General features: G+C 38.8%; 1 protein-coding gene across 1 annotated transcript in view; it reads left to right on the forward strand.

Annotated features, from left to right (window-relative positions):
- Positions 1-16,983, forward strand: part of ABCA13 (ATP binding cassette subfamily A member 13) — a gene marked incomplete at its 5' end in the record, with an annotated part of 336,636 nt that overhangs the window by 55,077 nt on the left and 264,576 nt on the right. Inside the window, 10 exon segments of the mRNA XM_082400416.1 lie at positions 557-754; positions 758-788; positions 8,460-8,574; positions 11,238-12,006; positions 12,010-12,142; positions 12,613-13,147; positions 13,149-13,223; positions 13,225-13,985; positions 14,906-15,922; positions 16,135-16,942. Coding sequence (XP_082256542.1) covers positions 557-754; positions 758-788; positions 8,460-8,574; positions 11,238-12,006; positions 12,010-12,142; positions 12,613-13,147; positions 13,149-13,223; positions 13,225-13,985; positions 14,906-15,922; positions 16,135-16,942 — 4,442 coding nt within the window.

Raw genomic sequence — 16,983 nt, forward strand, 5'->3', positions numbered from 1 at the left:
TATGAATAAAATAGAGTCACTTAATATATTTTCTGTTTTAAAAAGATTAACCTGTTTGGTACTGTTGGAAAGCATATACAAAATGTGAAATAGTGAACAGTCCCTCCAAAGTTTAACCGTTGGCTTAAATCTCACAGGAAATCTAGGGGATCTAGGGCCCTCGTTTAGTTCAAGGTGCTTGTTTATCACGTCACCTAGGATGCCAAAGCGCGGCTCTCGAGGGAGCGGTGCTTCTGCAGGAAATTTGCCTTGTTTTTATTTTATCAAATGTGAATTGTATGTGTGATGAATTTCCATTCTCCTCGGCTGCTAGGACGTTCACAGTCAAATATGTCATATAGGAATGTATTTTTCTTAACTCAAAACTCATTTCATATTGTAGACTTTAATTTTCCAGTTTCTCCATTCTTGATGGAGATATTTTATGTGTTCTTACATTTTTATATTTTATGTGTTCCCATAAATGATTTTCCTTCATCTTGCAAATCAGTGTGGGGGAAGTTCATAAATAAAAAAATACATATTAAGAAAACTATTTCAAAGATTCTAATTTCCTTATATAACTGGACTGCCAGGCATTTGTATATATTTGTATTTAGATGAGTTTGTCATATTGTCTTCTGGAAAACCATTATTCAATTTTGTTTTCGATTGCAGGGTATTTCATACACCTGAGAAAGCCCAACAGTTCCTGGAACAAACATACCCCTGGATAGCCTTCATGGGGTTCATACAGAAGACTTGCCAGGTGGCTTGATATGTGAATAAGCAGGAAAGTTTCCAGAACAGTCTGCTTGTTAAATCAGGAATGAGGGTGTTTTCCCCGTTCACTGTGGCAACATGGCTTCCTAAGAGCTGATCGATCCTAGTGAGTGAGGGGAACTAACAGCGTGGCTCACCAGGACGGTGCCGTGAGGTTTCCTCATTTACTCCCGTCGGCCATAACTAGACGGACCGCGGGTCCCGGCACAGTCACTGCTTTCTCTCTCTAAACTGTCCTGGTCTGGCCGATAAACACTTACCTGTACAGACTCATCATGACCCAGCCTCCGAAAGTCCAGATGTGCTGCGTGTGGGACCCCCTCCCTTAGCGCGTCCGCCCTGCCACGGGGGAGACCCGTGTGGACTGTGCACCACTCTCTCCTTACCAGCCTCACAACCAAAAATCCCCTAAAGCGTGAATCTCATAACTTGCAACTGCCTGACTCGCAGGGAATCATCCTGTCCCCCAAGAGACTCTCTTTTTTGAGAAGATGCTGGCAGGGTGATCCCTGCATCTCTGGTTGTGTGTTTCCATCTGCCTTGGGAATTACACGCCCTGGTTTCCCATGTGTTCCACGGGCTCTGTCCCATGGGGTCATCGCATCTTCTTGGAACACCTGTGTCTTGGACCTCTAGGGGGTTTGGGCCTGGGGATGGGATTTCTTGTTCCTTTTCTGTGGTCATGTCCACCGAACACTCCTTCCTTCATTCCTCCTCAAACTTGTCTTAGGGTCTGCCAGAGACCCTTTCTCTCTGGTTCTCGGTATCAGACTCACCCCCCATGAGAGGGGTCCCTGCATTTGCTTGCTTACACTGCGTTACAGGCTCTGTGCCCTGTACAGCAGCGCTGGGTCTGTGTTGGCTTCTCCAGTGGGTTGGCTGTGTTCTCTTGGGTTGGGTGCTCATTCTACATGTTAACTTTCTGCTTTACCACCTTGCCCTCCTTTTTTTGATCACTTATTTCTGCCCAGTTTTACCATTTCCAGAAATACAGGCTACAAACAGTTACATTCACCATCAACAAGAGGCCCAGGTTCAGAAGTCCCAATAGTATTGCTAATCACACACATTTGTTGTGTTTTGAGTGAACTGCTTTATTCAATCCTTGTGACAACCTGTAAGTTGGGTACAACTTCATTTTCAGACGAGAATACTGAAGCTCAAGGAGATAGTATTCTTGGAGTAGGTCACAAAACTGCTAAGTGTCAAATCCGGGAAGGCTCACTGTGGAGCCTGTGAGCTTGACCACCCTCTTCCCTTTGGACAGATCCTTGCTAGGGGTTTAACTCTGCCCAAACACGCTCCATTGCAGAAATATAACTCCTCTTGACAAAGAACTGAGTTTTGTTGTTTTCTACTGTACATTTATTTTCTATTTCACTAATTTCCCTTTTAGTCTTTATTTCCTTCCTTCTAGTAAACTTAGCTTGATGTTCTTTTTCTAGATTCTTGATTTTCAGATTTTCTTCCTTTCTAATATATACTTTTAGGGCTATACATTTTTCCATATGCAAAGCTCTGTATATATTCCACACATTTTGATACGTTGTGTTTTACGTTAGACTCACAGATCTTTCTATATTGAACTTACTTATATTTTAAGGCTTTGAGCAGTGAGTATACTGTAAAGCAATTTTGATTATCACATGGAGACATGGGTAGTTACCACTAGGGGGGATGAATAATAACCGAGGGAAATTCGTGGGCTCTGGGCCCTTTACTGCCTGTGTTGGATGAGTACACAGACCTGATTCAATACATCCTTGCTACTCAAAGTGTGGTCCCTGGACCAGCGGCATCAGCACCATCTGGGAGCCTGCTAGAAATACAGAGCCTTGGCCCCATCTCAGATCTATGGAGTCAGAGTGTGATCTTTAGGACGACACCCAGATGGTCTATGAGCATGTGGAAGTGTGAGGAGCTCTGGTTTACATGCATTACTAGCCTGTTGATCAGCATTCAACTCTCGGTTATACATTCTGTATTTCCCCTTCCTCCTGTAGAAAACAAAACCAACTGCACATGATAAGAATTTGTTATTTATCTATAACAGAAATACTAATTATGTTTTCTAATAACTGGATTCTGCTCTAAGTATTTAAATCATGGACTGCAGTGAGTTTTGCAGGCAGATGGAGCTGGGAGCAGACCCTGCTTCTGACGCAGATTTTACTGAGTGGGTTACTGGCCTCCCATTGCAATCAGTTTTCTCCTTGGTGACATAGAAATTATACGGCCTACTGTACTGGGTTCTTATTAAGTAAGCTAATGTACGTAAAATGCCTAGTGCAGTACTTTTAGGCAGTTTCCATAGACACTAGTTCCTTTTTCTCCCCACAGAAATGATGTCAGAGTAATAATGCACCACAGGGAATGGCCACGGAATTCACTGTGGTGGATTACGTTTCTTTTTTTGTTTAAAAAAGTTATTCCAAGTGGCTTGGTTTTCTGGTAGCATTAGCTTTAAAAAAATCGGATATTAATCACACACATCTGTGCTAATTTTCAAGATTGTTACCACCTTTTCCCCACTTCAACACTTATAAAATTATATATACATAAGCCAGTCTATTGCAGCGGGAACTCAGTGAAGTATAAGAAGTGCAAGTTTTATGTAATTTTGCCTCTGAAATAGGTGCTAGAGAGGTTAAATTACTTGTCTTAAATTAGAAGGATTTCTTTCTTTAAAAAAATCCACTTTATTGAAATATAATTGATGCATACAACAAATCACCTGTGTTTAAAGTGTACGATTTGTTAGGTTCTGATATGTGTGTATCTGTGAAGCTGTCATTACAGTTGCGACAGGGAACGTGTCCACCTGTTCCCAAAGTGTCCTCTTGCTCCCCTGTAATCCCCCCTCCCGGCAATCCAGCCCCCGTTCCGGTCCCCAGGCAACCACTGATTTGCCCTCGGTCATCATCAGTTAGTTTTTTCCTTTTCTAGAAATTTATATAAATGGAATTACATAGTATGTTCTATGACATCTTTTACTTAGCGTAATTAATTAGAATTAATTAGTTTCAGCTTCATTCGTGTGGCAGTATGCTCACTCCTCTTGATTGCTGAGTAAAATTCTGTTGTGTGGATGTATCACAGATTGTTTACTCATTCACATGACTCACAGTTTGGGATGTTTCCTGTTTTTGGCTATTGCAAATAAACCTGCGAGGAGCATTCATATACAATTTTTAATGGAAATATGCTTTCTTTTCTCTAGAAGTAAAATGGCTAGATTATATGGTACATGCATGTGTAACTTTTTAAGAAACTGACAAACTGTTTTTCAAAGTTGTACCATTTTAGTTTCGACCAGAGCCCCTTCTGCCAGAGGGTTCTGATTCCTCCACTTGGTATGGTTGGTTTAGAAATTTTTAGCCATTCTAATAGGCGTGGTATCTCGTAATGGATTTCATCCGCATTTATGAGTAGTGATTTGAACATGTATTTTTTCATGTGCTTATATATCGTCTGTGTATCTTTAGTCATGAATTGTGTATTGAAATCTTTCCCCCACTTTAAAAATTGGGCTGTATGTTTCTTTATCATTGAGTTTAAAAGTTCCTTGTAAAGCAAGATAGAAACCCTTTATCAGATACGTGCTTTGCGAATATTTTCTCCTGGTCTCAAGCTTGTCTTTCCATTTTTCTCAACAGTGTCATTCAGGAGCAAAAGATTTAATTTTGATCAAGTTCTATATATCTTTTTTTTTTTCAGTGGATCATGGTTTTGGTACGGTAGCTGAGAAATCTTTGCTAACTCTTGAGGTCACAAAGATTTTCACCTGTGTTTTCTTCTAGAAGGTTAATAGCTTTAGGTTTTAAAGTAGATCTGTGATGCGTTCTGAGTTAATTTTTGTATATGATGTAGGTGCATATCAGATTTTATTATTTTATCATTTGCATATGGAGATCTAATTGCTCCAGAAAAATTTGTTGTGAAGATAATCCTTTCTCCACTGATTACCTTTGTACTTCTGTTAAATAAGTTGTGCAAATATGTGGATCTTTTCCTGCACTGTTTACTCTGTCGCAGTGATCTCTTTGTTGATTTTTACACCAGTATCATCCGATCTTGATTATTATAGTTTTATGGTAAGTCCTAAAGTCAAGTAGTATAAGTCTTCCAACTTTGTTCTTCTAAAAAAATTTTTTTAAGTATTCTAGGTCATTTGCATTTTCATATGAATTTTAGAATCTGCTTGTCAATTTCTCAAAATTCTTCTGGAATTTTAACCAGGACTGAGTTGAATCTATAGATAAATTTAGGGAGAATGACTTTTTTTCTGGTAGTAATGAGTCTTCTGACTCATGAACATAGTATATCTCTCCAGTTATTTATGTCTTCTTTATTTCCTCTTAACAACTTGTAGTTTTCACTGTAGAAATTTTAATATTTAATATTTCTATGCTATTGAAATGCTAGTGAAGTATATATATATATATAATGTTAAACCAACCTTGCATAACTGGGATAAATCCTAGTTGGTAAGATATATATCTTTTTCATATGTTAGTGGATTCAACTTGCTAAAATTTTGTTTAACATTTTACATTTGTGCTATGAGGGATATTAGACTGTAGTTTTCCTTTCTTTTAATATCTTTGTCTTATTTTGTTATCAGGGTAATCCTGGCCTCATGAGTTGAAGAGTATTTTCTCCTTTTCAGTTTTTTTAGAAGAGTTTGTGTTGAATTGGTATTGTTTCTCCCTCAAACATTTGGTAGAATTCACTAGTGAAGGCATCTGGGCCTTTAGTTTTCTTTTTGGGAAGATTTTTAACTACAAATTCAATTTATTTAATAGATACAGGGCTATGCAGATTATCTATTTCTTCTTAAATGAGCTTAGGTAGATTGTGTCTTTCAAGGAATTTTTCTCTTTCATCTGAATTGTCTAATTTAGTGTCATCCATTTTTCATAATACAGCTGACCCTTGAACAACATGGGTTTGCCCTGCGCTGGTCCACTTGCGTGTGGATGTTTTTCGGTAGTAAATACTACAGTACTTGTGCCATCTGTTGTTGGTTGAATCTACAGATGCAGAACCACAGGTATGGGGGATGTGATTTGGAGAGCTGACCATATGTTATAAGAGGATTTTTTACTGCGTGGAGGGTTGGCACCACTGACCCCCATGTTATTCTCTTAATATTACAGAATCTGTATAATCTTTACCTCTCTCATACATGATATCAGTGATGTGTGACTTTCTTTTTTCGTGATCACTCTGCCCATAGTTTTGTCAGTGCTATTGATCTCAAAGAAGTAGCCTTTGGTTTTGTTTGTTTTTCCCTAATGTTTTTCTTTTTCCTATTTCCTTAGTTTCCACTTTTATTATTTTCTTTCTTCTACTTACTGTGGGTTTAACTGACTCTTCATTTCTAGATTCTTAACTTGGAAGTTGAGTTGGAAGTTGAAGCTTCTGAGACCCTTATGCTTTTCCATATAGGTACTTAATTTCTCCCTAAGTACTGTTTTTTTTTAGTGGCATCCCACAAATATTGGCATATTGTACTTTCATTTTCATCTAATTTTAAATTACTTTTTAATTTACCTTTTGATTTCTTTTTTGATCTATGAGCTGTTTAGTTTGTGATTTTCCAGTTATATTTAGTTATTGATTTCTAATTTAATTAGTCAATGAACATTCTTTGTATGACTTTAATCTTATTAAATTTATTGAGACTTTTTTATAGCCTAGAATATGGTCGCCTTGGAAAATGTGCCATTTCTTTTGAGAAGAATGTGTACGATATTGTTGTTGGGTGGGGCATTCTTCAAACATCAATTAGATCAAGAAATCTGTATCCTTACTGATATTTATCTTCCTATTTTATCAATTATTTGGAGAGGGGTATTGAAATTTCCAGCTATAATTGTGGATATGTCTATTTATCCTGTATTTCATCAGTTTCTGTGTCGTGGTTTTTTAAAAAAAATATTTATTTATTTATTTATTTGGCTGTGTTGGGATCTTCGTTGCAGCATGCGGTATCCTTCGTTGTGGCGCCTGGGTTTCAGAGTTGTGGTGCATGGACTTACTCGCCCCGCGGCATGTGGGATCTTAGTTCTTCGACCAGGGATCAAACCTGCGTCCCCTGAACTGGAAGGTGGATTCTTAACCACGGGACCACCAGGGAAGTCCCTGTGTCACGTGTTTTGAAACTTTGTTATAGTATGCGTAAAGATTTAGAATTGTTATGTCTTCTCAATAAATTGATGCTTTTATGATTATGAAATAATAATGATATTATCATCTGGAACCTACTTCATCTGAAAGCTTCCTTTTGATTAATGTAGTGTGGTATGTCTTTTACATCTTTTTACTTTTGAGTTATTTATGTCTTTTATTTCAAGCACATTTGGTACATGCAACATATAATTGGTTCTTGTTTTATCTGACCTGACAAGTTTTGCCTTTTCATTGGGGTATTCAAACTATGTAGTACAGGGCTTCCCTGGTGGCGCAGTGGTTGAGAATCCGCCTGCCAATGCAGGGGACACAGGTTTGAACCCTGGTCCAGGAAGATCCCACGTGCCGCAGAGCAGCTAAGCCCGTGAGCCACAACTATTGAGCCAGCACTCTAGAGCCATTGAGGCACAACTACTGAGGCCCACATGCCTAAAGCCCATGCTCTGCAACAAGAGAAGCCACTGCAATGAGAAGCCTGCATACCACAACGAAGAGTAACCCCAGCTCGCCACAACTAGAGAGAAGTCCACATGCAGCAACGAAGACCCAATGCAGCCAAAAATAGAAATAAATCAATAAATAAATTTATAAAAAAACAAAAACAAACAAACAAAAACTATGCAGTATAAACTAAATACTATAAACTGTTTTATGTGATTAACACTCTTCTCTACTAATTCTACCTGAATTCTCTCAGTTCTGGGTAAGTTTTGATTGATTAATTTTTTTCCTAGTTATGGGTCACATTTTCCTGCTTTTTTGCATGGCTGGCAATTTTTGATTGAATGCCAAATATTATGAATTTAGCCTTGTTTTGTGATTGTTATGTTGTTTTCCTACGTTATCGAAAACATTGCTTGAAATAGTTTGATCCTTTAGGGTCTTGCTTTTAAGATTTGTTAGGCTGGGCTGGAGCAGTGCTCAGAGAGGCTGTAAATATTCCCCGTTACTGAGTCAAGACCTTTTTGGCATCTTCTCCTCAATGTCTAACAAATCGTGGATCGCTCTAGTCTGGGTAACGGGAACAAAGTTTGTTCCTGGCCCTGCGTGATCACTGGTCCCTTATCTTTAATTTTGGGTGGTTCTTTCCCTGGTCTCAGGGAGCTCCTTCTCTTGCATGGAGCATTCGTCCTCAACAGACAGCAGATGCCTCCCTGGGCAGGTACTCTGTCCCATGAACCCCTCCGGTCTTTCGGACTCTAAACCCCCTCCCCTCAACTCAGGACGCCTACCAGACTCCAGCTTTGCCTTCTGAGTCACGGCGGCGAAGGCCTCACCTTGTTTACTTTCTGCCGTTTGTTCATGGGTCTCTGTCCTACACTCCTTGACGGCCAGTGGCACTTCATCTTGGCCAGAAGCGGAAGTCAAATCAGAAGGACTTCTAATCCTCTCTTGTTATATTTTTAACCATGTTAACTGAAACACTGTAACATTTCTCACTTTACTAGACTTGACTTTTATACCCAACTCGAAATCAATACATGAAATGCCTTCCTATTTAGCTTTCTCTGAGGAATCTCCCTGTTATGGAGAAAACATTGATTGGAAAATCATTGGTGATAATTGTTTTGCATTTTTGAATAACTTAATCAAGACTCCAATGGCTTCAATATCCAGGTGAGTTTTCAGAATTCAACTTCTAGGTCTTGACTTAACTATTATCTGAAGATAAACAAAACCTAATTATTGGAGGCACTTGCTTTAAAATGTGAGATCCTGATTTAGCTATCAATAAAGCACTTCATATGTGTTCGGTTCTCAATAAATATTTGTGTCATAGAATGTATGACTCATGTTCCATGGATTTTGAAAGGAAACAGATTATGGTAAAAATATTTCCCTTTGAAAGCATAATTTATTATAAAATACTCCCAAAATAAAATATTTCTTTGAAAAATAGTCTTATCTAGTTGCTTAGAGTTTAGACTCGGGATTGATGATTTAAGAGCCTGGTAGTTCTGGAGACTTTTGGGAGAGAATTGATCTTTGGAGCTAAATCTGCCAGATTATATACCGCTTGGCTATTTCAGCACATGTGTTGAAATGGATATTTTTATGTATAATTATGGATATTGCGTACAGTTTAAAAGCACACTTTATTGTCTGTGGGGTGTGTTGGGATGTGATGGGACAGAAGCTTTGCCTTAGAGCAGTAGTTCTCAAACTTGGGAATGGATCAAATTTATCTGTGAAATTTGCTAAAAATACAAATGCTTGAACTTCGCCCCAGACATGCTAAATCTTGCCTGTGTGTAGTACCCAGGTTTCCGTAGATACAAAAAATTCTACAGGTGGTTTTGGTGCGAGCCAAAGTTTAAGCAGCACCCCACAACATCTGTCTAGACCCGGGATTCGTCACTCCTGGGGAGACTTTAAGCTCAGCTATTAATGGGTACAGGAGGAAGAAAAGGTGATGGACCCTCTGGCGAATCAGTCCCTTGCTCGTGTTGGATTTATAATACCTCACTTTCCCGAAAGTCTCAGCTATTTAATAGCACAGAAAGATGGCAATGAAACTAGTCTGTATATGCTCCAAGGACATGTTTAATTTTATATTTGTAGACTCATAGCAGCTGGCACAGTATCTTTCATGATAGGGGCTAGGTAACTAGATGTTGACTTAATGAATGAATGAATAAGAATGGACACTAAATACAGAGTTAATATTAAGAAAGCTGAGCTTGAAATGAGAAAACCCAGCCCATATTCCAGTTCCTGCCATACAATAGCAGTTTGAATTTGCTAATTAAAAAAAATCCTGAAATGTTTCTTTTCACATGGAATAGAAATGATGATGTTTACCTCCAAGGGCTGTTGTAAGCATGAACTAAGATTATAGTGGTGAAAGTGCTTTAAAAATTGTAAAGTGATATAAACGTGTGTGGCAATATCACTACTAGTAGTACTAGTTCTGCTTCGGCCCTTATTCATCCTACTATTACTACCCCATGACCTCTCAGATCCTAATGAAAAAGAAGATCATTTGCATTCTGCTCTACCAATACACAATTACTCACATAGTAGTTGTGCATGTATTTCTACGCAGGGCTGGGTTTGAGTAAGGTTCATATTGAAGTCTTCAGAGTGTAGCTTTCTCTTTCCTGATAGAATTTTTTCCCAGGAAATGTTTTCGATGTTCCATGGTTCAGATTAGCCGCTGTCTGTTCTACAAATGGCAATAAAGTAAATTAAGCCTGTATTTTTCTTGCTGTCAGATCTCAGCTGCGAGAGAGGAAAACAATTCCTTGCACTTGACCCATCCTCTGTGTATTCTATGCCAGATTGTGTTACACAACAGAATTACAGAGTTAAGGAAGTTTAGAAAGTAATTCACCCTTTAGGGCATTAAGAGCCAATACAGGTCAAAATCCTGTATCCACAATTCTGAAATCCGAAAAAGTCTGAAAATCAAAGCTTTTCTCAATATCGGCATTGAAACTCATTCTGCAGACGTTAAGTGTTAAGGGGTCTGTTTCCCCTCTCACTGAACCTGTTCAGAGGTGTCCCTGCAGAAGTGTTAGTGAGTTGATACAGGGCTGCCCCGGTGCCCCTGGTGGAGGGGCCATGAATGCATGTGTGATGCGTGCACAGGCTCCCTTTCTAAAGTCTGAAACACACAGGCCCCAAGGATTTCAGAAGTGGACTTGTAGCTCCTGAGTCAGTCAGTTCTTCAAGTGAGGGCTCCTATTATAAGTGTGGGTTTGTCTTAATTGCTGAGCTGCTCCTTTGAGAACTCTTTGTATTTAAAAAATAAACCCCCGGAGGGGAAGTACGCCATCTAAAATGATGAGTTTCTGATAGTGGGAAGTATAGCATTGTTTAAAGAGCACTGCAGTTGCTTTCTAGAATGAGAAATCCTAAAATTTGTCCTTAGATCATACAGGGGTAGTTTCAAACCGTCTTGCAATTTGGACAACCTCTGTCACCAAGACGTTCTGAGATGTAATAAGGAATTGAATCCTAAGATGCCTCTGGCGTAAACAACAAACTTATCTTTAATGATCATGCATATAAACTCACTGAGTAAAGTAACTTAAAATGCATTGTTTTTGGTGCAAGAAGCAGATTTTAAGCTAAATGTATGCAACTGCATTGTAGATTTCTAAAACATTTTCAAATGTTCACATGAATCCCTGTTGGGAAAATATATTGCCTAGTAAATATTTCATTTATGTTTTACTATAAACAAATCCGAGTATTCTCTAAAAATTTGATAAGTTGAATTTGTCTTGAATTTATTTATTTTTTCTGTTACTGCATCAGTTCTGTTAATATTGTAGGGTCTTAAATTTCACACAGGCACTTCTAATGATGGAAAAGAAGTTGCAGACCCTTGAGGATGAGCAAATGAACTTCCTTTTATCTCTTACTGGATTTTTGGAGAAATTATTATTGCCCAATCCTTTCAGCTCATCCAGTATTCCCAAATTCCATAACCTCTCATCTCTCCCTGAGACGATTCTAAATACAAGTCATTTGTGGATAAATCATTTAGCGAGTTTAGAGAGAGACACACCTGGTATTGATACTCAGAAACTTCTGGAATTCGGCAAAGAAATGATTGAAAAAGTACAAACTCTTGAAAGTCTCTGGATAAGGAAGGAATCAAGAAATATCTTGAGATTTATGGAATTAATACTTTTTGGAATGAATCCCAAGATCCTGGCATTGTGGACGCATGGCACTTCAAAAGGAGAAAGAGCTAAACTGGGAATCTTGTCTACGCTTGTAAATTTTTCTGATCCAGAAAATGAGAGGATTCATAGTAAAAGCTTTCACTTTTCCCAGTTGTTCCATTCAGATTGGCCTCAGTCGCCAGCCAGGAAAATGGATTTTGTTCATTTAAGTGAAGTGATAATAAATAGTCTCTATGAATTAGGATTTCTGAGGCAGGAACAAGTCTCAGAAGCTGTGGGCACAGTCTATGCTATGAGGAATGCATCCGATCTTTTCTCAGCCCTTTCTGAACCTCAAAAGCAAGACACTGATAAAATTTTGACTCATGTATATCTAAATGTCTTCCAGGACAAAGATTCAGCTTTACTTCTCTAGATTTATTCTTCATTTTACCAATATATTTATAAATTCTTGAGCATTCAGAGGAGAGAGTCTTTGCTATCTTTCCTTACGCAAATCTCAAAACACATTTTGGATATCATAAAGCAATTTAATTTCCAAAACATCAGTGAAGCATTTTCATTTTTTTCTTTTCTTTTCTTTTTTTTTTTTTTTTTTATGAAGGAAACAGGAGAAGGAGATAAGGAACTTGTTATTAAGCAGCTAATCTCAATTTTGCCTGATATCGGGGAACGGATTTCAGGTGTTGAATATATGTATGTGGGTGCTTGAGTTTGGTTTTTTTTTTTTTTAAATTAATTAATTAACTAATTTATTTTTGGCTGGGTTTGGGTCTTCGTTTCTGTGCGAGGGCTTTCTCCAGTTGCAGCGAGCGGGGGCCACTCTTCATCGTGGTGAGCGGGCCTCTCACTGTCGTGGCCTCTCGTTGCGGAGCACAGGCTCCAGAGGCGCAGGCTCAGTAGTCGTGGCTCACGGACCCAGTTGCTCCGTGTCATGTGGGATCCTCCCAGACCAGGGCTCGAAGCCGTGTCCCCTGCATTGGCAGGCAGACTCTCAACCACTGCGCCACCAGGGAAGCCCCAGCATTTGCATTTTTATATGATACAACAGGGTTTCTTGGGGGAATTTCTGAAGTATCTTACTGTCAACAGTTGCTTTCAATTTTTAACTTTTTGGAGCTTCAAGACCAATCCCTGATGTCTACAGAGGGCCCCGCAGAGGAAGTGATCCATGCTACTTTGACAGGTCTCAAGCAGCTCTTCATGGTGGATGATGGTTTTCATATTTCTTTATTTCAGTATGTGAGCCAACTCGCCAATGGCTCAGCAGAAGCCCTGCTGGGTAGTGAATGCTTTGTTCTGGATAATGAAAGCATTTCTTCCATGAATTATTCAAAAGATGAGGGGTCTTCATCTATTCGCCCATGGGCACACATCCTTTCAAACCTCTCCGCAATCGGCGGTGAGTTCTGTGAATTTACGGCCGTTCACTGTACCATTTCGTGGCTGCGGATGTGGGAAAAAATCTGTGGACACATGACTCAAATATTTCAGCTGGACACGAATATTTTCACTCCTTTTCGTGTTGGTCTCACTCAGATTTTGGATGCACTGGAGTGATGTGAAAATTCCCAAAATCTGCCAGGGAATATTTCCAGATGTGGAAAACAAAATGAACTCTACTTTGAAGCGTTACTTGGATGTTGAATATAATGATGGGGCCTTATTGTTCATTGAATACATCAAATATAAATCATGTGAACGTTTACTTAAAAAATGTGACTGACTTTCTAAACGTTATACTTAATGCAGTCTTTGAAAAAGAAAAGGTACCAAAGTCTGAGATTTTATTAACTCTTTTAAATGATTCCACAAACCAAGTAAGGATGCTTATCAACAACTTAACAAGGAACTTTGATTTTGCGCCTCAATCCAACTGGAAACATTTTACTGAATTAATTCTAAAACTCATAGAAATGTCAGATGAAATGCCTCATCAGTTTCAAAGTATTTGGCTGCATTTGGTAGCTCTGGGGAAGGAAATTCAAAAACTTGTGAAAGATATTTCCCCTAACATCCTGGAAAAGAACACCTCTTCTAAAACTGAAAAAAATTTAAACATAATTGCTACCAGTCCAAAGGAAAATGATATACACAACTTAGGCCGTTCATTTTATCATTTAGCTAGTTACCTTGCCTTCAATTTATCTCATGAGCTCCAAAATTCACCCCAGATAATTTCTCATGGATTAATGAAAGCCGTGGGTCTCAGTATTGAATTCGTGAGGGAGGCGTTCAATGCCCTGATGCCCTCAGTTTATCACGATATTCCACAAGAGCCAGATAATTTTCAAGTTTTAAAGAAGGTAACTTCTCTCCTGCGCACAGTCAAGGAAACAGACATACACCTGCTAGTAGACGAGCTGGAACAGATAAGTGAAAGCCTGATGGATTTCTTTTCTTTTTGTTTTTTTAAACATCTTTATTGGAGTATAATTGCTTTACAATGGTGTGTTAGTTTCTGCTTTATAACAAAGTGAATCAGTTATACATATACATATGTACCCATATCTCTTCCCTCTTGCATCTCCCTCCCTCCCATCCTCCCTATCCCACCCTTCTAGGTGGTCACAAAGCACCGAGCTGATCTCCCTGTGCTATGCGGCTGCTTCCCACTAGCTATCTATTTTACATTTGGTAGTGTATATATGTCCGCTTCCCACTAGCTATCTATTTTACATTTGGTAGTGTATATATGTCCATGACACTCTCGCACTTTGTCTCAGCTTCCTCTTCCCTCTCCCCGTATCCTCAAGTCCATTCTCTAGTAGGTCTGCGTCTTTATTCCCATCTTGCCCCTAGGTTCTTCATGACCATTTTTTTTTTTTTTAGATTCCATATATATGTGTTAGCATATGGTATTTGTTTTTCTCTTTCTGACTTACTTCACTCTGTATGACAGACTCTAGGTCCATCTACCTCACTACAAATAACTCAATTTCGTTTCTTTTTATGGCTGAGTAATATTCCATTGTATATATGTGCCACATCTTCTTTATCCATTCATCCAATGATGGACACTTAGGTTGCTTCCATGTCCTGGCTATTGTAACTAGAGCTGCAATGAACATTTTGGTACATGACTCTCTTTGAATTATGGTTTTCTCAGGGTATATGCCCAGTAGTGGGATTGCTGGGTCATATGGTAGTTCTATTTTTAGTTTTTTAAGGAACCTCCATACTGTTCTCCATAGTGGCTGTATCAATTTACATTCCCACCAACAGTGCAAGAGGGTTCCCTTTTCTCCACACCCTCTCCAGCATTTACTGTTTGTAGACTTTTTGATGATGGCCATTCTGACCGGTGTGAGATTTCTTTAAGATCGTCAGTAAGTTAGGTACTGGCAGTTTGGGGGTCAGCTTCTTTGTTGACTTGATGGAAAAACCTGTCGACAGCTCACGTTCTTGGAGTATTTACCACCTGCTGAGGTTCTCACGCCTGCTTCCTAAAGAGGACGCCGATGCCTCACTTGACGTGTACTATGTGCTCCCTCATGCCATGAGGCTCCTGTGGGGCATGGGTGACAAAAACATCATGGAGGCCCTCAAGGATATCTGTAACTTCACACTCCTGCATGGCATAAGCCTTTCAGACGTCACCAAGGAAGACTTCGCTATTGTGATTGAAATTCTTTTGGACACAATTGAATTAATATCAGATCAACCAGGCATCCTTTCAGAGGCTTTAACTTGTCTTCCTGTGTTTTGGTGTTGGAATCACACAACTTCTGGATTTCAGCAGAATCCAAGGTCAGGAGCCTGTGATGCCCACGAGCTCACATCTCCTTCCTTTTACAGCAAAGTGGCCAGTATCCTTGACCACCTCCACCTGTCTTCCCCAGGTGAAGACTCACAATGTTGGAATGAAAGCTCACAGGTGGAAATAACTAGGAAAGTAGCCTGTGTAATTCATGAATTAATGGATTGGAATTCCATTCTTCTAGAGCTGTCCAAAGTCTTCCATGTTAAAACTTTGCTTGTGAAAACTGTGCAAGAATTTTGGCATAAGGTGTTACCATTTGTCCCATTTTCTGGAAATCAAAGCAATGGCAGCATCTCTGAACTTTGTCCCAGTGGTTCCATAAAGCAAGTTGCTTTGCAAATCATAGAAAAATTACAAAATGTCAACTTTACAAAAGCCACATCAGATGAAAACCTCCTTGATAAACTAGCTAGTTTAAACAAGATCCTTAATGTTGATGAAGGAACAGAATCATCTGTTAGAAATATTTCCTTACATTTGGAAAGGATAATAAACTTGCTTTCTAGGGATGAGAGCCTAGAAAATAGTACTAATTCTCTAGTCTCTCCATTCATGACATTTCTGAGTGAAAACCTTATGGGTGGGGACTTCCCTGGTGGTCCAGTGGTTAAGACTTCGCCTCCCAATACAGGGGCTGTGGGTTTGATCCCTGGTCAGGGAGCTAATATCCCACATGCCTCTGGGCCAAGAAACCAAAACATAAAACGGAAGCAATATTGTAACAAATTCAATAAGACTTTAAAAATGGTCCACATCAAAAAAAAAAAATCTTAAAAAAAAAAAACCTTACGGGTGGTAGTTTAGAAGCACTATCATGTTTTATTAAAAAAAGTGAAACAACTTACAACTTTGAAGAACTATGGCTTGAGTTTGAACAAATCGTGAAAGATCTAACCCATAACTTTAGTATCAGACCCCTGTTTTCTGAAATTAACAAAGAAATGCAAATTACTAATTCAGTGGCTCTCCAAAACCTAACTTTGCCACTTGCCCATTTTTTGGAAAGCCTGGATTCATCATCCTTGAAGACACTAGAAATCATTGAAGATTTTTTATTGGTCATAAAAAACTGGTTTCATAAATATGCAAATGAAGATTACTCCAAAATGATACAAACGTTATTTCTTCTTACAGCTAACAAGAGTTCAACTGATGATAAAGCTTTGTTGACTAAAGATATTGCTACTTTTTTGGGTTATCTCAAAAATGTTTCTAGAGAAGATAATTTTGATGTTGCCCTACTTCTTTGTCTGCTAAACCAAGAACAGCTAACTAATTTCTCAGTTGTTCAGCTGCTTTTTGAAAACTTCCTAATTAATTCAATCAACAACTTAGCTGAGAGTGCTCAAGAAGCAGCCTTGAATTTAAGTGATACCAACCTTCAAATAATGAATTTCATTAATCTCACCTTGAACCATACACAGTCAGAAAATGGTGAGAGAATCATTCTCCCTCCAAGAAGCATAGTGGATTTCATGGAACAGTTTTTGAAAACATTCTTCCCCTTTTTACTAAAGAAAAATTCTGGGGACAAAATATCTCTTCTGCTGAAAGACTTCCACAAAGATGTCATTGCAGAGATGAGGTGAGTTTACTTTTGCTTCATATAGTGCCTGTAGTTACACG

This window comes from Balaenoptera borealis (genome assembly GCF_965194805.1).
Source record: "Balaenoptera borealis genome assembly, chromosome: 7".
Lineage (NCBI taxonomy): Eukaryota > Metazoa > Chordata > Mammalia > Artiodactyla > Balaenopteridae > Balaenoptera > Balaenoptera borealis.